Consider the following 21769-nt stretch of genomic DNA (forward strand, 5'->3'; position numbering starts at 1 on the left):
CGTAGACTCAAGAGGTCAGGAGGTGAGAGAGCGCTTGGGCGCGAGTAGCTCGAACGACGCGAAGCGAAAAGCCCGAATCGGCAAGCCTACACCACGCTGCTAGCAAGGAAAGAGACAGCTCTGTCTGTTCTAAAGAAAGACAGTAACGTGTACGATCCCAGCGACACAAGACCAGCTCTTAGTCCCCCTCGGTGGTTGGATGAGAGAATGGATCACGGCCGCACCGCAATCTTTCGCAGGGCTTATGCACCCAGGCTGCGGAAGTCCAGTAACGAGAACTTACAACATCGCGGCGACATTTCTACACGTATTATGATTGGACCAAACCGTTTGCCAGGTGGCCAACGCGAGGCTAGATTTTGCACGAGTGCCCTCGCCGGGCACACCGCCGCAACAAACAAATCGCGTGTCTGTATTTCCACGATTCCTGCGCGCTGAGGTGATACCCTGCATCAACCTTACAGGATTGCGCCTCGAGGCACGCCACATAACGCCCCGTCAAGAATGGCGCAACAAATGCCCGTACAGCATTCTTGGCAGTGGTTTTACGCGGGCACACGCGCAGTTGCTTCCATTTCGCAGCAGGCGCATAGGGGGTGGCGCGCGTGCGCGCACGCCCTGGCCAGGCACGCGCAGGTCCGATGCATCTCCGAGACAAAAACGAAGGGTGGAAGATACAGGGCCATATTAGCAATCCTACGGATCAAGCACGGGCAGCCTCCTCTGGCGTGGCGCCCAGGGCGGGAGGAGAGCGCTTCGCGAACGAAAGGCGCGCGCCGTCCTGGGGGAAAATCGTAGCAATAACCATCACCTTTTCACTCAGGGGCGTCACCTCGTGCTTCCAGTCGAGCAGGATCGACGCCGTGCCCATGACGGCCACGAGGTGCTGCAGGGCGTACTCCTTGCCGATGCAGTTGTGAGGACCCGAGCCGAACACGAGGTAGTTCTTCGGGTGCATCTGGGCGGGCGACTGCGCGCCCTCGAGCCAGCGCTCGGGCCGGAACTCGTCCGGCTGGGGGTACGCCTCGGGGTCGTGCAGACTGTTCCAGAAGCTGGGAATAATCATAGCGCCCTTCGGCACCGTATAGTCCTCGCTGATAGGGAACGGCTTGTGCGTCATGTAGGGGACCATGATCACCGGGGGCTTCATGCGGAGCGATTCACGGACGGCAGCGCGCGTGTACTCCATCTTTTCCACGAGATCGATCGTCAGAGGCGACTCGACATCGTTGTTGCGCAGTGTGTACTGTTCTTCACGCACCTTGCGCAGGACCTCGGGGTGATCCGCCAGGTGCTGGAACAGATAGGTAAGACCACTCGACATGGCGTCCTGCGAAGCAAAGAGGAAGCTGAGGAGCACCATACCGATCTCGCGATCGGAAAAGTCGCGGTGCAGAACCTTGCGCTGGTCGTCGCGCAGATCCTCGTTCTCGCGGTTCTCGCGGGCGTCAAGCATCGCACGCACCCACGCATCGCAGAGACAGGTAACCTCTTCGCCGGCGGCCATGCGCTTCTTGCTCTCCGCGGCCGTGAACTCGAACCACTTCATGGCCATCTTGCGCGCCTGGATCGCCTTGTACACCTTGGTACCAGGGAAGGCGAAGGGGAAGTTGACGAGCTCGAGCGCGACCGTAATGAGCCAGTAGTGCTCCGAAATCTCCTTCGCACCGTGCTCGGGAATGTAGTTTCCACAGAAAACGCGCAGCGAGGTGTCCATGTTCAGGTCACGCAGCTGCATCATGAAGGGGCGTGCGGTGCTGTTGTCCTCGGCAATCCACTTCGCAAAGTGCTGCTTGTAGATCGACTCCTGGATCTGAAGGTAAATACCAAGGGCACGGCTGGTGAAGAGCGAGTTAAGACCCTTGCGGTAGTCGACGTGCGTCTTGCCGTTCAAAAAGACCCTGACGTTAGTCGCGTAACATACCAGTTGTCGTGAGAGAGCACCTTCTTAGCCGAGGCCACAAGGCACGGCTCAGCGTACGTGGGACTGTTCAGGATCTTGCGCGTAAACTCCGTCGAAGAGGAGATCACAATAAAGATGTTGAACACGCTTGCGGCACTCAGCGCGCCGCTGTTCCAGCCCTCCTGGTACTTTTCCAGGCTAGGACGCAGCGAGTCAGCAAACTTGCCGATCACGGGGATAGTCCACTTGGGACCGGGGAGCACACCCTTCTTCCGGCGGTACACGATTTGCTCAAGCGCGAGCAACGCGACAATCACCGAAAGAACCGTGAAGGTAATTTGCACGCTTGTGACCTGCGAAAAGAGACCATTGTGCTTGGCGCCATCAGCACCAAGACCGAGCGTGTAATTCGCACCGAGATGCGAAGTCCAGCTACGGCTGTCCAAAGACGAAGCCACCTCGGAAACCATGTCAAACGAAATGACCCTTGGGAATCGGCGTGATTTAAGAGACTATATTTTGCCTCGGCGCACGTTGTGGTCAGCAGATGCGTCCGCGGAGTCGGGGGCAGCCAATCACGGAGACGCGAATAGTAGGGCCTGGTAGGTCCACTACAAAATCAGGCGATTTGTGTGCGAGGCGTGCGTAGGAAGGAGAGTGCTATGGTAGTAGAGGTCGTCGCTCGAGTTGAAGGTATAGCTGTATTTACATGTCCTTTACGTGAAGTCAGGGTAATAAAGAACGACAGTGGAATAGAATCGAGCGCTTGGAAGGCGGCCTCCTCAGCGGTCCTGCGCAGAAACGGCAGCCCCGTCCAACGAGGCTCGTCGCGAATGCGACTGCATCCAATGGTTTGTGAGTGCATGGCGTTCCAATGACGGCGTATTTTGGGATGGCTCCGTCGGACCCGGCTGCTGGCTCGATGCGCGCGACAGGGCCAGCGGCGAGGTCGCCGACGAGCACGCCCCTCGAGGTTCGCGCTGGTTGCCCGTGTAGTGTTGGCCAAGTATCTGGGGTAGGTGCAGTGCCCACTCGCCAAAGCTGCGCGCAGAAATGCGGCGCGCATGGCCCTTGGAAACATCACAAAAGACATTTCCGCAGAGGAACTGCGCCGCGCTCTCTGTCAATCCATCAAAGGCCTCGGTTAGGTACTGGATCGGCTTGTAAGAGAAGGCAGAGAACGACGAGCAGTGGTCAACACTCGGCTCCTTGAACGGGCTGCGATGGAAGAGGAGGTTGAGCAGTACAATGCCCAACGACCACACGTCCGCCTGCTTCGGATCGTAGGTCTGTGCCATGTTGTGCCGACACTCAAATGCCATATAGGGCTTGGAGCCGCAGTTGAAGTCGTCGCATCGGTCCTTGACGGTGGCAAGACCAAAGTCGGTCAGTTTCACCACCACACGCGAGTCCCATTCACCCGACGGACCCGCTTCTACCACGCGGCGGTCTTCGACAATAAAGTTTTCGGGTTTCAGGTCACGGTGGCTGATGCCGCGCTCGTGGCAATAGTGCACGGCTTCACACATCTGGTGGAACATGTCGCCCACGAGACGCAGGCGGCGCTCAGAGAGGAGGGCATTGGGCATGGAGCGCGCGAGAAGCCATGGCGTAGCAGGCGCTTCCTCGCTGTCGTCCAAATGCACGCTGCTAAACGGCGACGCGTCCGGCTGAGCAGATTTGCCCTTGTTTTCTTGAGCGACGGGAGAGGACGGGATCATCGCACTCGCAACGTCTGCTTCTTCCAACCAAAAGTAAAGATCTTGTCCGGGACAATATTCCAAAACGAGGAAAAGCCAATCAGAAGTCTCATAAGTGCAATACAACGTGATGATATTGGGATGGGTGGGGATCGATTGGTGAATGGTTGCTTCGATTCGCTGAAGCTCGAGCATCTCGGGGGACAAGTTCTGCTTAGAAAGACATTTCAATGCAAATTGACGAGGGCATCCGTCGCCGGACGCATCGGACGAGAGCTTCCTGTGTAGTCGGTTCGAAGGATCCGCCACAGGAGTCTTGCTGGAAAAGGGACCGCGCGGCTCGCGACCGTGCGCATGGGGGGTACGCGATTCATTATCGCTCAAAGATCGCACCACAGCATCCGCTTCGTAACGTGCATCAATCGGTGTACGGTCTTCATGCGGCACCTCATGGACAAGGTACACAACCGCATAGCTACCCCTGCCCAAGAGTTTGTCCACCTCGAGCTGTTTGGTGAGACAGTCGAGGTCCTGCTCGGCAAAACCTTCGCTGGTCTCTGCCACACGAATAAGCTGGCCCTCGTGATAGAGGCCAGGGCCGGTGCGGTCGCCCATGTCAAAGACGTCCACAGGTTCGGGATACGAACTGCCCATGCTGCTTTGTGTCCCGTTGTAGTTGCGGCTGTTGCTTTCCATCATGTCTTCAGCAAGCAGGTCCAAGTTGTCCTCGGAAACACCATCCTCATCGCGCCACTGGGACACGGGAGGACACTGAGGAAAACCGCGCTGCAGCCAAGAGGCAGTCAGGTCGCTGGTGCGAGACTTTCCGTGTGCCTCGGGCTTGCCATCCAGCTGCGAAAAACTCCCGTTGCTGTTCGGCGACTCCGCCCAGTCAAAGGAGCCCATCTGAAGCGATTTGGTCATTGCATGGTACGCATTCGACATGGCCATCGAATCAGTGGATGCCACACGCCCTTCGTGCGTGTCTTTTGTCGTGTCATCGTGTCTGGGAAACGAGTGGTAGGGGTCGACCGAGATTTGGGTAGAAATGGACGTCAAGGGGGAGGACTGCGTCGAGTTCGATGTGTTCCACACAGGCCCGGGCGATGTCGAATATGGCCCAGCAACATGACCGGTATCGTTGACACCCTCCACGGACATCGAGTGTTGGGATACATCTTGCATTGCATTTGCTTGAGAAGACTTTGCCGGAGACTGGGCATTCAAGAAGGCATTAGATCCATTAACGTGATTACCCTCCACAGCGGGATAGGGCAGTGCATTGAGTTCTGGTAGTATGCCAGTGGTATCAATCATAGGATTTGTATTCTGCTGTTCAGTAGGCCCGTGAGAGCGCTCCGGGGAGGAGCGAATGTCAAGACGCTGGATCAGATTGGCAGAATTGAGATACATGGAATATAAGCTTGGCACCTCATAGTTCGCAAATGGATCAATGGCAGTGCGGGCTCGCTCTTTCACCTGCGCACTCAGGGGGTTGGTCGTCCCGGTGTGCGACAAAGTCACTGCCCGAGGCGGATGGTCTCCAGAATCAGACAAGCAGTTCTCAGGTGCATTGGGGGTCCACGTCGGAATAGGTCGAAGAAGGCTTGACTCAAACGCCGCAATCGCGTCTGGCTCCGAATGGTGTTGCTCGCGTACCCAGTGCGGAGAGCTAGAGATGCTCGAGTGGCCATCCGAAGAGTTAGAAGCCACCTCGTCATGGCTCAAACGCCGTGACGCGTCTAGAGGTCCGTTTCGCCGAGGATACCGATCCGCGCCACGCCCGTGCGGTCGTCCGTACGGGTGCACCGTAGACGGAGACGACTCCCGCGATGATTCTGTTCCGCTCCGGCTTGGATGAGCAGTCAGACGGGAAGCCTGTCGGCTTGATAGCCACGCCAGGTATGGCGCGGTGTTCCGACGCTCAGACGAGGAGAAGGGAGGGTCGGGCATCCCGCTGCGAAAGCGCGCCAGGTCGGGTGCTTCACTTACTTCTACCATCGCATCTGGCTCGTCAGAGATCGTCGTTACTTCTGGGCTGTGTTGAACTGCTGGCACAGGAAGGCTTGGTCCTAGTCGGGAAGGGTCGTGCGCCGCCTGTATTGTCCCGTCCTGGGCAGAGGGTTGTACGGGCTTGGACGCAGACTCGTCTTGCCGTGGCGGCATGGCGATAAAAGTGCCGCCAATTATAAGCAACAAGGACGCTGCCGGGACACTGCGTCCAGGGCGCTCGCAGCAGGGAGTGGGCGTTAGGCTCCTCTTGTGGTGTTAACCAGAGACCACCCCAGAAGAGATTTCAATGGCAATTTCCCTTAGATCGGCAGTAGGAGCGCTACTATAGGACAGAGAAAATGCAAGATATCGCGGTGTCGCGTCCGGCAGTGCGCCCGCTACGCCAACGGCTTGAATGAGTTGATGGGCTGCTCCTACGCCGTCGGAGTATCTTAGGCGCGCTTCGTCAGACGTGGACTGAAATGCGATTTTGTTGGCCGCTTTCAGCCCCAGGCATATTAAGCGCGGGGGTGCGGAAAGTAGTGCCGCGGCCGCCGCCCATACGCTCCAGGAACCAGCGCTTATTCCCTCGTATCCGAACCGCTTCAAGTAGGAAATATCCCATTGGATCGTATAAACGCTCGAATGCAATGAATATTACTCCGCTCGTACGAAGTAGTGCCGACGTGGCCAATCACGGAATAACTCCACGTGGAGCTAAGTCTTCACTAGCGAATTGCGTGAGGCGCCAAAAAGAAAAAACCGTGCGTGAATCCAAATGAGGTCGCAGCAGCTATGGAAAAGTACCCGAGCGAATCGCATCGGTTCTTGTATACCCCAGGGGGATATATTTTCGGTGTCGAATGTTAAACCATGACAACTGTGCAGTCTCGGGCCCGCGTCATTGGCACCACGTGTATCCAATTTACTTACAAGTGACGCATCGGAAGGTCCCACAATAGAAGCCAATCCTCTCACCGTGCAGGACCCACGGGTGTATTGTACAATAGGAATCGAAAGAATAGGGGCGTTCGGTGACCGTGCGTATTGATCCATACCAAAAGTAGGACGTTCATCAAGATTGGGTCATGCGCATCTACAATGTGGCATTTACAATAGAGTCGTTTGACTCAGACTCCGTGCGGGTGACAACGGTTTTCGATGCGACGCCCGCTTGAATTTGGCCGACGGAACGGACTGGGCACAACCTAACTTCACGTTACCACCCAGCACCCCAACATTGCCGTTGTCGTGCGTTGTAAAGTTGCCATCAGATGCCTGGAACACATGACTGGTTGGTGGCTGTAGATGGACCCCATCAGCAGTGGGAAGAGTGAGCCATTCACTGTCGCTCGGGTAAAAAGAAGAGGGGGAGGCAGACGAGGGGGTAGGGCATGTCTCACTTGCCGTGTCAGACGTCAACTCCGTATCCACAGGCAATGGCTGGCTGGGACGCCGCCGGCGGTCATGAAGCGCACTCCAGACCGTCATGCTCTCAGACCGGGCGGCCACGCGTGGTAGAAAGGGTGTTTGCCATAGGATCGTAAGATTGGACACTGTCTCGGTACATTCGAGATCAGGCCATCCGAGCGAGTTGGGGACGGTGGTCTGCGTCGCGACAGATACACAACCTGGATCAATCCATAGCGTAAACGAGAATGGCAAAAGATGCATAGCATACGATGCACGGACCCCCAATGAGGTAGGTGCCTTGCTAAAAAAAACGTCCAATGCATACATAAGCGCATGGTCGAGACCCTTTGCACCCAATTGGGGCTCCCAGTGTACAGCGCGCAGTGCGCTTCCTTTTTCTGGAAAGGGCGGATACCATGACTGTTTTAAACGCTGTCCGAGGCCCTCGTACAAGCGTTCCTGGAACACATCCAACGCTTGGCAGGTGACCCCAGCAGCAGCACGCTGGCTTTGAACAAGCCGGGTGATATAGGTAACAGCAACCGCCAGTTCATGGTAAGACTGCATGCTGGATCGCCGTCGTACCTGGTGGCGTTCAGACACCGTCTTGATTTACTTATTTACCATAGAATGGGGTGAGGGGGCCTGGGTCTTGCTGTGTCGCCCTCTATGCATGCATGCTTTCTACAAGCACCCTCAAAACTACCCCACGGGCTGCGTACCGCCTTACTTCAGTGTATCACCGGTCCATTCCAAAAATAGGCTGCATCGAAGGTGGCCCAGGCGCAATCGTAAGGCTGTGCGGCCACAATTAATTGGCGCGAAAAGGGCGTAGGTCACGTTTCTGGGCCGCGTGGCAGTGTGTTGCGACGCACGCCGCATACTACGCAACGCCTTGCAGTGCTATGGCCACGGCCGGATCCCAGGCGCACGGGCCGCAAAAAGGGAGTGCCTTGTCGGGCCTCTCGGGCGGCACAACAGATCCAGATCCTGTGGCGGAGCGAGTTTCGCCCGATTTTCTGGTCGTGATCCTGGATCTGAACCCTGATGCGTGGCAGCAGAGCGCGTCGAACCAGGCCGCGAGCGCAGAGCAGCGCGCCGAGCTGGCCTTTGCCCAGCTGAAGCAGACACTCTACACCGTTTTGGTGTTCCTAAATGCGCATAGCGCGATGCAGCACGGGAATGGGTTGGCTGTGTATGGTGCTGTTGCGGGTTATGCAAGGCTCCTTTTCACGACAGCACCTTTTGTGAAGCAGAATAAACAGTCAAGCAACAGCTCAGAGGTTAGCATGTGCTTGCCTTTCAAGCAGGTTGACGACGCTGTGTTTGAGGGTGTGCGCAGCTTGATTCACGAAGCATGCACGGAAGAGACCAATGCGAATCGGCCTATTGGCATGGTTCGCGCACTCTCGCTCGCTCTGTGCCATATCAACCGCATTGCGATCCTCACGAGGATTGGCGATGACCAGAACGAGCTGGACCCCGCAGCCGTGGAGCGCACCGCCGAGCGGAATCAGCTCGCAGCAGCCACCTTTCGGCACCGCGTCCTGATTCTGAGCGTGACACAGGACGCCAGTGCACAGTATGTGCCTATGATGAACTGTATTTTTAGTGCCCAGAAACAGGGTATCCACATCGATGTCTGCAAGCTCTTTGGCGAAGATACCGTCTTTTTGCGTCAGGCCTGCCATCTTACGGGCGGCCACTATTACAGACTAGATGGCCTCGACGGATTGCTACAAGTCTTGATGACAGTATACCTCCCATCGCGCTCCATCCGGCCCATGCTCATGTTCCCTGCCATGGACGATGTCGACTTCCGTGCTGCATGTTTCTGCCACCGCCGGAACGTGGATATTGGGTATGTTTGCTCTGTGTGCCTCAGCATTTTTTGTGGGCCGCGCAAAGAGTGCTTGATCTGCCGCTCCGAGTTTCCCCCGGGCACGCTGCAGCGTTTTGAGGACGAACAGGCAGTTGCTGCATTGCTCCGCTCGGGCTAGGGTATCAACGTGCCTCCCGATGGCGCTCGAGCCAGGTGCGGATCCCCGCTTTGGTTGCTAGGTCGATCAGGCCGCCATGCTTCTGTTGGACTCGCGCGGCAAGCCCTGTACTTTTGGTGTCGGGTCCGGTCGTATGATCATAGAGCCGCAAAATGTGACTTGCCGCCACGCGTAGCTCGGCGCGTGTCGCATCGAAGAGCGTCCACCATGGTGCCGGTTCCAGAGGAAGGATCAGGGGCTCGTGCAGACGAAAGGTGGAAGACTGTAGCGTCAACAGGTAGATAGACGCGCAGGCGATCACATGGGGTGGGTATAGACAGTACACGGGAGATTGCAGGCTGGGTCAGTATGAACACGTACGCGTCGCTCAGATAGTTCCACGCGAGCTGGGCGGCCGTCATGGGCGGTCCTTCTTCCATTGCAATCTCCTTGTTTGCGACGCCAAGGACCTGCATGTAGTTGATCATTAGGGCATGAGGAAGATTCACTTGGACGTCGAACCCCAGTCGTTTGAGGATCTGCATTTCAGCGACAACGAGCGCATCTTTGGCGTCGTAGTATGCGTCCGTGTAGTATCCCGAAGGTCTGTACGAAAAGGGCGGGCATTCTTGCTTAGACGAGGGCCTGCCGTACGCCTCGACCGTGCGCTGCCCGGGGGTATATTTGGCAAAATGGCGCGCACGCTGGCCGAGGTAATCAAAGACAAGCAGAATTTCGCGGAGCCGCAATGGGACTTCCTCTAGCTTCGAAGCTAGCAAAAGCGCACCCATCGCTACGTCGATTACATTGAATTGCCTCATCGACGACACATACCAAAACCGTTGGAAGAGGACTTGCGCCGTGCCCATTGCGACTTGCGGTAGGCGTAGCAGGATGCCTGCCTGTTGGATTTGTTGACACCCAAACACACATAACTCTTCTTCTAGGTCGGCCGGGATACCGTCGCTGTGGGATGGCTTCCGCTCTGCCTGCGCTTCGGTCGCGAGGGAATTCAGGCTTGGCATCGCGCTACGAACAAACAGGGCCGTTTCGCCCAAATGGCTGTATTTCATTCCTCCACATGGCTATGTTGCCTGGGTGAGCAGCAGCCATTCACTATAGAGGCGTGTCATTTCGTCCTCAATCACACGTAAGCGCTGATGCTTGGGCGACGAGGCACGAACATCGGGGGTAAGGAGTGGTGACAAGAGTACACTGGGCGTTCCGAGCACCGTGCTTGCTCGTCGATGGCCGCCCCCTGAGCTGGACGTCCGTGTGCCGCGCATATGCTCGACCATTTGGGGCACAGGGATAGCATGTTGAGTATCCGGCAGAAGGGATACGGCCAAAGGAGCAGGGCTGGTACTCGACGACGATGCAGAGCTTGGCTGGCTGATGCTACTTTTGCTGGGTAGCTCGGGCGATGGGTTCGACGGCGCTTTGAGCGGAGAAGCAAGTCCGGTGCCTAGCGCTTCGAATAACTCCTGCTTCTGCGCAGGGTTCTTGATGCTCAAGCACGAGCTCTGGATCGGAGATTCGCACTGACGGTGCTCCGACTCTTGTGCCCAGGGGCTGGTCAGGGCATCGCACGGCCACGCATTAGTCGCAAATGGGTCAGGGTCAATGCTCCGCGGGGAATCGCGAAAGTTGCGTACGGGCATCGGCTCCATGTTTGCCGTGAGACGCTTTGCAGGGAGCCGAGAGAGGCGCAGACGTGTCGCACGCGGTGAGCGTATACCCTCTTTGCCCGAAGGAGATATGGCCTGGCTAGGGGTACCCGACTCGTTCCTGCAGGGAGCAGAGACAAATGGGGCAGGAGAAGGGGTCGATTTTTCACCTTCAAAGGTCAGCAGGCCCGTGTCCAGCTGGAGAAGTGGGCGGGGAAGTTTCCTCGCACTTGCCCTGGGTGTCCTGGCCACATCGACGCGACGGGGCACGACAGACGCTCGCCGTCGCTGTAGTCCTACACGAGGCGCTGCAGCTTTAGAGTGTGAACACTCTATACAATCCATGCCTTTTCCCTCCTTGTCGTCTTGACCGGCACGCGGATCGGCTAGTGCCTCTGGGACGGACGCGGTTCTCACCCAGGATGGCGCGCTGCCTCGTCGGATTGGCAGTTCCCGAGCATTGCTTGCTTTCACATTCACAACCTCTGTCTCAGAAGCATAGGCATACGTGGGATACTCCTCGGCGACTTTTGCATCCTCTAACACGGCTGGACCATCCTCCTCCAAGGCAAGCCGCTGGAACGTCTTGCTCACGCGTTCCAAGGCACATTCTGTAGCTGGAATAGGTCGTGTAGGCTCATCCGTCACACGACGTGCCTGTACTTGGGGGATGTGTTCCGTGGCAGGATGCAGTGGCGCCATGATGTGGGGGATAGGACGCTGCGTGATTAAATAGCATCCCCTCGCGCTTTCCCCAAAGATGAGCTACAGACTGCAGTTCGGATTCTGCGGAGCAAACACGCGCACAGTTCGCGCATATGCGCGTGTACAAATGCAGATACACTCTACATGCGACAAGGTGATCATCCTCGGAGGAGAGTGAGACACAGATATTCCGTGCGCGCTCCGTGCGAGGAGGGTACTGTATGCTTACTCAGCCGACATTGTCCCACACAGGCCGCTCGCTGTGGACGACCAGCTTGGCGGCGCTGTGGAGCGAAGCACTGGTTTGCACACCGAACAGACTAGATACCCGAAACGATGCAGTCTATAACGAAACTTATCTATGGCCCTAGTAAAGAGGGTATGTGACGGCGCCCTGACACAGAACGCGTGCGAGAAGTACAGCGGCGGCTCCGCCAGGAGCAGCGTTCTCTCGACCGTGAAGTCCGGCAAATCGACCAGTCGGTGGCCAAGGTAAAAGCGGATATCAAGCGCCTGGCGCAGAAAGGCGACACAAAGAACGCGACCATGCTTGCCCGGGAAGTAGTGCGCTCGAATAAGCACCGCACACGCCTGATTACCAGTAAAGCGCAGCTGAACAGCATCTCCCTGCAGCTCCAGCAGCAAATGTGTACGTACACATGCTAACAGCAGCCGTGTTCAAGGTCACAGGCAGCTTGCAAAAGTCGACCGAGATTATGAAGCTGTCCAACAATCTCATCAAGCTACCCCAAATGTCCAAGTCTATGCGCGAAATGAGTGGCGAACTAATGAAGGTAGGCTGGCGCTATCTGACCTTCAGGCGGGCATTATGGAAGAAATGATGAACGACACACTTGACTCCGGCGTCTTTGGTGAAGACCAGGAAGAGCTCGAGGAGGAAGCGCAAGAGGAGGTCAGCAATGTCTTGCACGAGCTTACGGACGGTGCGTGCCTCGCCGCTCACACAGGCAAACTCGGAGAGGCCAAGTCCGCCAGCGAGCTGCCGAGCCTCAGTGCAGAGCCCGCTACGGCACACGCAGACAACAACCAAGATTTGGAGCAGATGCAGGCCCAACTTGACGGTCTACTGCGAGGATAGATACGCAGTCTATACGGAAAAGTTGGATGGAATTTCCAGCTAGTAGAAGTACAGTAAACACAAACGACTAGGGATGCACGGGTGTCGTGAACCGCGTCTTGTGGTATCAAGACAGACCCGGTAAACCAACAACTCTTTACGCGGAAGAGAACTTGGTAACCGAGCGGGTGGCCTCGGCAATGGCGTGCTTGGACAGCTCACCGGGGAGGATGAGACGGACGGCAGTCTGGATCTCGCGCGAAGAGATGGTGCTCTTCTTGTTGTAGCTGGCAAGCTTCGAGGCCTCAGTAGCGACGCGCTCGAAGATGTCCTGCACGAACGAGTTCAGGATAGCCATAGCCTTGTTCGAGATACCAGTGTCGGGGTGCACCTGCTTGAGGACACGGTAGATGTAGGTCGAGTAAGTCTCCTTGCGGACCTTGCTGCCCGACTTCTTCTTCTCAGTCGACTTGGAGGGGGCCTTGGAGGTCTTCTTGGCACCCTCAGTAGGGGCCTTACCAGCCGAGGCCGGGGCCTTGCCGGCGGTCGACGGGGGCTTCTTCTCAGCAGGCTTAGGAGGCATTGTAAAGGGTATGCTAGACTTGGGTAGTGTAGACACGACAGCACAGGCTCGAAATTCACCGATGGCCTATATACGTTTCCCGCCCTCGCGCGAGACGCGCCAACGACGCGTGCGCCGCCCCGCTGCGCCGTGCAATCATGTGGATTTGCCCCATTCTACGCGATCCGCGACGCGAAATCACGCATAAGATCAAAATGTCCACGATTTAATGTACACTTTGTCCACATTTGTGGTCATTAATTCAGGACCGTCACGCTTGCGTGACTATTTCGAGCCACAATGTGGACGGGAATTCAAACGGTCCAATCATGTGCTCATATAATGTGGATACTTTGTGGACATGAAATCATCGTGTGTGATTTCACCGTCCGCCCCGCACGCATCGCTTGATCGGGCGCGACCCGCGCGGCGCGAAGCAGGCGTGTCGTGCGAAATGGCTGGCTGCGCCGCACCCTCCGATCCATAATAAAAGGGACGGGTTTGAGCAGGGCTGTTGGGTTCTTTCCTGTAAGACACTCGTCTCAACTCATATCTTTTCTCTCCAATAACAATGTCTGGTGGCAAGTCTGGTGGTAAGGCTGGTGACGCTTCGTCGAAGACCCAGTCGCGTTCGGCCAAGGCCGGTCTGCAGTTCCCCGTCGGTCGTATTCACCGTCTGCTCCGCAAGGGCAACTACGCCCAGCGTGTCGGTGCCGGTGCTCCGGGTACGTACTATCCCCATGCATGCTTTTGCTAACCCTTAGTCTACCTCGCCGCTGTCCTTGAGTACCTCGCTGCCGAGATTCTCGAGCTTGCCGGCAACGCCGCTCGCGACAACAAGAAGTCGCGTATCATCCCCCGTCACCTTCAGCTCGCCATCCGCAACGATGAGGAGCTCAACAAGCTGCTCGGCGGTGTGACTATCAGCCAGGGTGGTGTGCTTCCCTTCATCCAGAGCGAGCTCCTTCCCGCCAAGAGCGGCAAGTCGAAGAAGGCGATCGGCTCTCAGGAGATCTAAGGCCTCCATACCATTTATCTTGGCCGATGACTTCGTGTTCTGTTCTGTAGACACATCTGCTGTACTTCTATCCCTTTTTGCCAAAAGAAATGTGTGTTGGGTCTAGAGACGCGCGCGGCGCGCTTTTTCTTGCTCGAGATCGATCGGCTCGATACGAGGAGGGACGCGGTAGCCGCGGACGCGCTCAGGCCCGGCAAAGGCGTGGTACAGCATCTTGGCCTGGGGCGGCTGCTTCTCGGCGCGGACACCATAGTCGGGCTCCTTGCCATAGGCAATTTCAGCCGCACGAATCAGGATGTCGCTGTATAAGAAGGGACACGCACCTCGTAAGCCCGCGGATGGGATTCCGCTTGTCCCAAAAGGTATGCCGACGAAGGCGCTCCGTGATCCAGTACACTTCGTAGATAGAGTGCCAATGGCTTTCGTTCGGGTCGGGCTGTGGGAAGGTCTGATCCGCATTCTTCTTGCCGGGTAGCGGCGTTGGCGCACGGCGGTCCGGCGTCGTGACGTGCATGGCACTCTCTAGGTCAGGCGGGGGTGCATGAAAAAGGAAGGCCTCGAGAGGCGTGGCAAATATACTAGTGACCTCTCGCTTGTTCAGCTCGAGCTGTGTAAGACAGGCGACGTACCGGAATGTCGGGGTCGGGCATGAGCATCACTGTCGGCGTCACTGCGAGCTCGTTTGCGGAGAGAAATGACTCCATTTGACAGAGGCGAGGGATGCGTGTAGCGTCGTTTGGAAGGCCCACCTCTTCCTCGGCTTCGCGGCGCTGAGGTCAGTCGCGAAACGTACGGCTGTATGCTCAATGCTTTTGTCTGTCAGCTCAAAACGGCCGCCGGGAAGCGCCGTGTCTCCACCATGCGACGAAAGCTTCTTCGATCTCCGTGTAAGGAGCACGTACAGCCGCCCATTGTGCCCGACGAACAGAGGAAGTGCAACGCCGGCGCTGCGGAATGCAGGGATTTGTGCTGCGACGGCAGGGTCGAGGGTACCGTCACCGTTTGGGATGTACTCGGACAGTCGAACAAGTGCCTCCTTCGACGCTACGGAACATCGTGCGAGAACATCTTCTGGGATATTCCGGCTGTGTTAGTCGCACGGCTCCGGACCTACCGGCGAAGCTTCGCCTCCATGGTGTGGAGATGTGGAGGAAGCCCTAGCGTGAATACCGCCGAATGGGAATATTGGCACTTTTTCCTATCTGGCTGCATGGGGACTCTACCTGCAGTGGTCTCCGAGTGCCTGGCCGCCCTGGAAAGAGAGTCGCACGTGGCAGGGCCATGGACCAAGATATGGGGGAAGTGTATTGACGTGGTCCGTGCCAGCCTAGCAAGCGAAAAGAGCCGGGCTCATGATCTTGACTATGTCGTTCAAGTGAGCACGGCCGAGATCCAACAACACTGCGAAGAACGATTCTTAATTTACCCCTATTCAGACGTGCCAGATGGATGGCGCACGCTCCGCACCGACAGCGCGCTCCTTGGCTGTTGCGCGGCACTACTACGCGCGCACTATGGAAACGTATACCCACCATCCTTTTGGCTCGCGCGCATCCGCGATCTCGATATGGCGCTCATCACATGCTCGCCCCCATGCGACCGCGCCCGTGTCGTGTACGAAGCGATCGCGGCACTGCAGTGCAAGTGCCCCACGTCTAACCCTGACGAAAGTCGGGAGCGGCCAACGAAACGAAGGAAACAGAATACCCCACCCCTACCGCGCCAGATCCAGCGCAATGCCGCCCACCCCATCCCAGAGCTCGACCATGCCCCCACGCCAAAAGAATTCCTGGAATTCTGCCCCAGCTCTTCCGACCCCCACGATGTCGGCCGTCCGTTTGTGTTGCGTGGCTATGCCCGAGACTGGCCGGCGCTGCAACCTGCCGGCCCCGGAGCAGACAAGCCGCGGTGGGCCGACGCGTCCTATCTGAGCCGACGTGCCGGCCCCGGTCGCGTAGTACCAGTCGAAAAAGGGGCTATGTACACCGATGCAAACTGGGGCCAAACGATCATCCCCTTTGCAGCGTTTCTGGAGCAGATCGGATGGGATCGTGGTGCCCCCACCTCCCACCCCCTGTACCTCGCGCAGCACACGCTCCTCACCCAGTTTCCCTGGCTATCCGATGACATGCGAGTGCCCCCGTACGTCTCGATGCGCCCACCCGCGCCCGCGTACGCGCCGGCGCAGCGAGGCGCACGGCCCTCCGCCCCGATCGCCAGTGTGTGGATCGGGCCCAAAAAGACGGTTTCGGCGGCGCACACGGACCCCTACTTTAACTGTTTTGTGCAAGTGCATGGCACCAAGTCTGTGTGGATTGCCCCGCCCCACGCAAACGACGGGGGTGCCATGCGTGTGTTTGGCACGTCTGATGATACCCAAGGCTATACCCGTCTGATGAGCAACACGTCGCAAGTGGATGTTTTTTCGGCGTGTCCCTTCCCCTTTGTCGAGTGCGTCGCCCCCCATGCGATGCACACACAGCTCGAGGCCGGCGACCTGCTCTTCCTCCCCCCCTACTGGTGGCATGCGATGCAGAGTGCGTCACCGAGCTTCTCGGTTTCCTTTTGGTTCTGAATTATTCCAATCATGTAGTGATCCCGCTAGATACTTCGCTACCAAGCCCAGTCTACAGGTTCTGCAGCACGGCCTCAGTGAACTGCTGCGTGGTCGAAGAACCACCCATGTCCGCCGTGCGGACCTTGCCCTCGCTGATCACGCGGTAGACGGCAGCAGCGATCTGGTTCGCCTGGTAGTCCAGGCCAAAGTGGCGGAGCATCATGGTGGCGCTGAGGATCATGGCAGTCGGGTCGGCCTTGTTGGTGCCCATAATGTCCTTGGCGACGTGACGGCAGCCCGGCTCGTAAAGAGCGTAGTCGCGGCCGATGTTGGCGCCCGGAACGGTACCAGGGCCACCGACCAGCGCGGCACCGATGTTCGACACAATGTTACCGTACAGGTTCGGCATGACCATCACGTCGAACTGCTGCGGGCGCGAGACGAGCTGCATAGAGGTGTTATCGACAATCATGTCGTTGGAGCTGATACCCGCGCTCTTGTACTCCTCCGCGACCTTGCGGAAGGTGTTGAGGAAGAGACCGTCACCGAGCTTCATGATGTTGGCCTTGTGCACGCAAGTCACCGTCTTGCGGTTGTTCTTCAGCGCAAAGTCGAACGCGAAGCGCGAGATACGCTCCGCCTTGAAGCGCGTCGAGACCTTGAGCGACTCGACGATGCCCGGCGAAGGCGAGTGCTCGAGACCCGAGTACTCACCCTCGGTGTTCTCACGAATGATGGTGAAGTCCACATCCTTGTGACGCGTAGGGAAGCCATCGAGGGTCTTGCAGAAGACCATCGACGCGTAGATATCGAGCTTCTGGCGCATAGCCACGTTCCACGAGTTGTGCGAGCCCGCGCCAGTCGGGGTGAAGAGCGTGCCCTTCAGGCCGACCTTGTTGCGGCGCAGACTGTCCATCGCCTGCTGGAACTGCGACTCGTTGCCCTGCATCTCACCCGAGAGATCGAACTGCTCCCACTCGACCGGGACGTTGAGCTTGTCAAAGATCTCCTTGACCGAGTCGGTAATCTCCTTACCGACACCATCACCCGGGATCAGGGTAGCCGTGTACACACCGCCGTACTTGGTCGGGCCCTTGGTGAGGATCGGCGTGCCAGCCGTCATCGTCGAGACGGAGCGCAGCGTCTGGGTTAGCGACTGGTGCGCATCAATCACTACCTACCTGCTGCTTGGCACCGGTGAGAAGAGATCGCGGAACCTTCGAGAGCACGCTCATCGTGAAGGGTGCACTGGGTAGTGGTAGGTGGATAAAAATTGAACGTGCCTCGCCTTGCCCGCCTGCAGCCACGCGGCGGACGGCCGCGGCCCTTGGGCCACATCAACTTGGGCACAAATTTTGATCGGCCGAACGCGCTGATACCCGTGCCGCGGTGCGTTGGCACGCGGCCTTGGGCGGCCGACCGCTCGGCGTGGAAAAATTAACGCTCGGCCCTCACTCGCAACCACTGCTAGCTTGCGACATGTTGTTTGCCGCTGCCTCGCGCACTGTCCGTCCCGCTGCCTCGCTGCCCATTAGTGGTGCGCGTCTGCTTCGCCGCAGTCTTGCGACGCCGTCGAACGCCCCCACTTCCGCATACAACAAGGAAAAGGATGCGGACGGTAAATACACCGTGACGCTCTTCCCGGGTGACGGTATCGGCCCCGAGGTGTCGGGCGCCGTGCAGAAGATCTACGAGGCTGCCAAGGTTCCGATCAAGTGGGAGGAGGCCGATGTCACTCCCTCGATCAACAAGGATGGCAAGCAGGTGATCCCCGAAGAGACGATCAAGTCGGTCCGCAAAAACACGATCGCGCTCAAGGGTCCCCTTGCGACGCCGATCGGCAAGGGCCACGTCTCGCTGAACCTGACCCTCCGCCGTACCTTCCACCTCTTTGCCAACGTCCGTCCTTGCGTTTCGGTCAAGGGCTTCAAGACGCCGTACGACGACGTGAACACGGTGCTTATCCGTGAGAACACCGAGGGTGAGTACTCGGGTATCGAGCACGAGATCGTCGACGGTGTCGTGCAGAGTATCAAGCTCATTACCTACGAGGCGTCGGAGCGCGTCGCCCGCTACGCCTTCTACCACGCCAAGCAGAACGGCCGCTCGCGCGTGACCGCTGTGCACAAGGCCCCGATCATGAAGATGTCGGACGGCATGTTCCTCACTGCCTGCCGCAACGTCGCCAAGGAGTTCCCCGATATCTCGTACGATGAGGACCTGCTCGACCGTGCCTGCCTGCGCATCGTCCAGGACCCCACGCCTTACTCGGACCGCGTCATGGTCATGCCCAACCTGTACGGTGACATTCTCTCGGACATGTGCGCCGGTCTCATTGGTGGCCTGGGCCTGACGCCGTCGGGCAACATTGGCAAGGACGCCTCGATCTTCGAGGCCGTCCACGGCTCTGCGCCGGATATCGCGGGCAAGGACAAGGCGAACCCTACCGCCCTGCTCCTGTCTTCGATCATGATGCTCCGCCACATGAGCCTCTTTGAGCATGCGAACCAGATCGAGAAGGCGGTCTTTGACACGATCGCCGCGGGTGAGCGGACGGGTGACCTGGGTGGCAACCTCGGCACCTCGGAGTTCACCGACTGCATCATCTCGCGCCTCTAAGGAGCTGATGCACGGCACACCATAGCTTGGCTAAGCACGGATATTTTCAACGAGTGTAGGTCTGTGGAGGGGTATAGAATGGACCGGTAAGCGCAGGCTTCGGAAGGCGGCTCGGTCAGGCACGCACATGCGCGTCGGATACAGACAGGGAACAGGGAACAAGGCGCACGCAACGCACACGGGCAGCGCACAGCGCCACCACGCACTCCGTGCCGTGGTCGCCGGCACGGCACGTCCCCCTTCCTTGGCTCCACGCCGTCTTGTATAAGCCGAGTTCTAGTAGATAATGCGTTCGTGTTGCGTTCCTTGCCACAGAACCACGTTGGTACCGCCTTGCATAGGGTCTACAGGTGCGCTGTGCGCTTACTCTTCGTCACGTTGCACAGGCGCGTCGGTTGCATACCGGTCTTGCGTGTCCCTGCGGTCGTCGCGGTCATAGCCACGCGGCTCGTAGCCACGCGGCTCGCGGCTGCGCTCGCCTTCGTATTCGTCGCGGTAACGAGGGGGGCTGCGCGAGCGCTGCCGAGGCGGCGGCGACGAGCCACGCACAGGGCTCGCACCACGGCGCCAGTCCGGTGCGTCGGACGGCGCACCGCGGCGGCGCGGCGGGCCACGGTCGTCGCGGTACGAACGAGGAGGGCGATCATCGTACCGGCCACTATCGCGGCGGTCGTAGTCGCGGTCCCGGTCGTAGTCGCGGTCGCGGCCATAATCACGGTCGCGGCCATAGTCACGGTCGCGGTCACCGCGCCCGTAGCCACGGTCGTAGTCGCGGTCGTAGTCACGGTCGCGGCCGTAGCCACGGTCACGGCCAAAGTCGCGGTCGCGGCGGTCGTAGTCGCGGTCGCGGCCATAGCCGCGGCTGCGGTCGCTAAACGCGCTGCCGCGGTACGAGCTGCCGCCCGTACGCGGAGGGCGGTCGTCTGTCAGGCGCGGGTTGCCGCGGTACTCGCCCGGCGTAGGGTCGTGCGGGCGGGTGGTGCTCGAAAAGTCGACGCGGATGTGGCGGCCCTGCAGGTCGATGTTGTTCAGCTGCTTCACCGCCTCACTAGCCGATTCCACGTCGCGCATCGTCACAAAGCCGAATCCGCGCGAGCGACCCGTGCGCGTATCGTACACAATCACCACCTTTTCCACTGGCCCGATGCGCCCAAACTCGTCCTCCAAGTCGCGCTCGGTCGTGCGGATGCTAAGGCCGAATGCGCCGACGATGTTGGACGGCGTCGGGGCCGGGCGGTTCGCCGGCGGTCCGCGCGGAGTGTTCCGGGGAGGGTATCCAGAGCGGTCGCGGCGGTCGCGGTCGTCGAAGCGGCGGGGCGGCGGCGCACGGTCGTCGTCGTCGTCGCGGCCGCGGCGCGAGTCACGCGCGCGGTCACGGCGGTCATAGCCACGGTCCGAGCGCCCGTCATCCTGCTCCGCATCGCGCGCGTCGCGGCGGTCAAAGTCGTCGTTCTCGGCATTCTGCCAGTCGCGCTCTGCGCGCTCGTCCATCGGCTCATCTTGGGTTAGGAGCCTAGCGTACCTAGATGCACATCCTCGTTCAGTTCTTCGCGTCCCGTACGCACGGGACTCGAGATGGGGTCATTCACGTCCGCCTGCGTTAGCATGGTCCAAGCGCGCTGTACCTACCATGCTTCGCTTGCCACGCCAAGGTGCGCACCGGCCCTGGACCGGGCCACGCTCTCACCACGTGGCTCCACGAGGGAGCACGTGATGAAATATAGTTTTGTGTTCGCCAATGCGTCAGATGGACCTAATAGGGGGTGGGTGGGAAAAGCGGCGCCGCAAAGGCTTCGCGCGGCGGAACCAGCGCTTCTTCAAACCGTCCCACGAGTTTCGACAAGATGGTACGTCGACTGACCGGCCGCTGGCCGCGATGAATAGTATGCTAACCAGTGCAGGGTGTTGACATCAAGAAGCACCACGTCAAGACGGGCCACCGTTCGGCCCCCAAGAGCGAGGACCCGTACCTGCTGCTGCTTGTGAAGCTTTACCGCTTCCTTGCGCGCCGCACCGACTCGCGCTTCAACAAGGTGATCCTCCGTCGCCTGTTTATGTCGAAGATCAACCGCCCGCCGGTTTCGGTCTCGCGTGTCATCTACCTCTCGCGCAACCAGGGCGGTGTTGCCAAGGAGGCTTCCGAGACCCCCAAGACTGTGGTCGTTGTTGGCACCATCACCGACGACAACCGTGTGCTGGACCTTCCCAAGCTCAGCATTGCCGCTCTGCGCTTCACTAACACCGCTCGCGCGCGCATTGAGGCTGCTGGTGGTGAGGCCCTCACCCTCGACCAGCTCGCCATGCGTGCCCCGACCGGTTCGAACACGGTGCTCATCCGTGGCCCCAAGAACGCTCGTGAGTCGGTCAAGCACTTCGGCTTCGGTCCCCACAAGCACAAGAAGCCGTTTGTTCGCTCGAAGGGCCGCAAGTTTGAGAAGGGTCGCGGCCGCAGAAAGTCGCGCGACTTCCGCGTCTAAATACGGCCTGGTTTCCTTGCCTTGCGTGGTTCTTTGGCTGTGAACTATGACGATATGCGTACTGGGGCTTTGCATCGACGCCTGCTTGGTCCATGCGGT

General features: G+C 58.7%; 12 protein-coding genes across 12 annotated transcripts; 6 read left to right on the forward strand and 6 right to left on the reverse strand.

Moving 5' to 3' along the window:
• Window positions 1-703: 703 nt before the first annotated feature.
• Window positions 704-4554, reverse strand: ERG5 (sterol 22-desaturase; the record flags this gene model as incomplete). Its single annotated transcript, XM_060267001.1, has 5 exons — window positions 704-1901; window positions 1925-2335; window positions 2811-2870; window positions 2936-3628; window positions 4067-4554. The coding sequence occupies 5 exons, from the start codon at window positions 4552-4554 to the stop codon at window positions 704-706; spliced, it is 2850 nt and encodes a 949-aa protein (XP_060122984.1).
• A 3359-nt stretch (window positions 4555-7913) lies between these two features.
• On the forward strand, window positions 7914-9008 carry TFB4 (RNA polymerase II transcription factor B subunit 4; the record flags this gene model as incomplete). The annotated part of the gene is made up of 2 exons (XM_060267002.1): window positions 7914-8153; window positions 8274-9008. 2 exons carry the CDS (start codon window positions 7914-7916, stop codon window positions 9006-9008), a joined length of 975 nt encoding a protein of 324 aa, XP_060122985.1.
• Window positions 9009-9239: 231 nt separating this feature from the next.
• MJAP1_003074 (uncharacterized protein) lies at window positions 9240-9778 on the reverse strand (the record flags this gene model as incomplete). The annotated part of the gene is made up of 2 exons (XM_060267003.1): window positions 9240-9246; window positions 9369-9778. The coding sequence occupies 2 exons, from the start codon at window positions 9776-9778 to the stop codon at window positions 9240-9242; spliced, it is 417 nt and encodes a 138-aa protein (XP_060122986.1).
• Window positions 9779-11905: 2127 nt separating this feature from the next.
• Window positions 11906-12458, forward strand: VPS24 (Vacuolar protein-sorting-associated protein 24; the record flags this gene model as incomplete). Its single annotated transcript, XM_060267004.1, has 4 exons — window positions 11906-12008; window positions 12032-12153; window positions 12180-12303; window positions 12328-12458. 4 exons carry the CDS (start codon window positions 11906-11908, stop codon window positions 12456-12458), a joined length of 480 nt encoding a protein of 159 aa, XP_060122987.1.
• Window positions 12459-12594: 136 nt separating this feature from the next.
• On the reverse strand, window positions 12595-13020 carry HTB1 (histone H2B; the record flags this gene model as incomplete). Its single annotated transcript, XM_060267005.1, has 1 exon — window positions 12595-13020. The coding sequence occupies one exon, from the start codon at window positions 13018-13020 to the stop codon at window positions 12595-12597; it is 426 nt and encodes a 141-aa protein (XP_060122988.1).
• Window positions 13021-13570: 550 nt separating this feature from the next.
• Window positions 13571-14017, forward strand: HTA1 (histone H2A; the record flags this gene model as incomplete). The annotated part of the gene is made up of 2 exons (XM_060267006.1): window positions 13571-13724; window positions 13764-14017. 2 exons carry the CDS (start codon window positions 13571-13573, stop codon window positions 14015-14017), a joined length of 408 nt encoding a protein of 135 aa, XP_060122989.1.
• Window positions 14018-14119: 102 nt separating this feature from the next.
• On the reverse strand, window positions 14120-14721 carry MJAP1_003078 (uncharacterized protein; the record flags this gene model as incomplete). The annotated part of the gene is made up of 3 exons (XM_060267007.1): window positions 14120-14318; window positions 14341-14624; window positions 14647-14721. The coding sequence occupies 3 exons, from the start codon at window positions 14719-14721 to the stop codon at window positions 14120-14122; spliced, it is 558 nt and encodes a 185-aa protein (XP_060122990.1).
• An 863-nt stretch (window positions 14722-15584) lies between these two features.
• Window positions 15585-16592, forward strand: MJAP1_003079 ([histone H3]-dimethyl-L-lysine(36) demethylase; the record flags this gene model as incomplete). The annotated part of the gene is made up of 1 exon (XM_060267008.1): window positions 15585-16592. One exon carries the CDS (start codon window positions 15585-15587, stop codon window positions 16590-16592), a length of 1008 nt encoding a protein of 335 aa, XP_060122991.1.
• A 52-nt stretch (window positions 16593-16644) lies between these two features.
• On the reverse strand, window positions 16645-17809 carry IDH1 (isocitrate dehydrogenase (NAD(+)); the record flags this gene model as incomplete). Its single annotated transcript, XM_060267009.1, has 2 exons — window positions 16645-17718; window positions 17756-17809. 2 exons carry the CDS (start codon window positions 17807-17809, stop codon window positions 16645-16647), a joined length of 1128 nt encoding a protein of 375 aa, XP_060122992.1.
• A 244-nt stretch (window positions 17810-18053) lies between these two features.
• On the forward strand, window positions 18054-19193 carry IDH2_2 (isocitrate dehydrogenase (NAD(+)); the record flags this gene model as incomplete). Its single annotated transcript, XM_060267010.1, has 1 exon — window positions 18054-19193. One exon carries the CDS (start codon window positions 18054-18056, stop codon window positions 19191-19193), a length of 1140 nt encoding a protein of 379 aa, XP_060122993.1.
• Window positions 19194-19556: 363 nt separating this feature from the next.
• Window positions 19557-20800, reverse strand: MJAP1_003082 (uncharacterized protein; the record flags this gene model as incomplete). The annotated part of the gene is made up of 2 exons (XM_060267011.1): window positions 19557-20692; window positions 20716-20800. 2 exons carry the CDS (start codon window positions 20798-20800, stop codon window positions 19557-19559), a joined length of 1221 nt encoding a protein of 406 aa, XP_060122994.1.
• Window positions 20801-21037: 237 nt separating this feature from the next.
• On the forward strand, window positions 21038-21670 carry MJAP1_003083 (uncharacterized protein; the record flags this gene model as incomplete). The annotated part of the gene is made up of 2 exons (XM_060267012.1): window positions 21038-21040; window positions 21095-21670. 2 exons carry the CDS (start codon window positions 21038-21040, stop codon window positions 21668-21670), a joined length of 579 nt encoding a protein of 192 aa, XP_060122995.1.
• Window positions 21671-21769: the final 99 nt, after the last annotated feature.

The sequence above is a fragment of the Malassezia japonica genome, chromosome 5, assembly GCF_029542785.1.
Source record: "Malassezia japonica chromosome 5, complete sequence".
Classification (NCBI taxonomy): Eukaryota; Fungi; Basidiomycota; class Malasseziomycetes; order Malasseziales; family Malasseziaceae; genus Malassezia; species Malassezia japonica.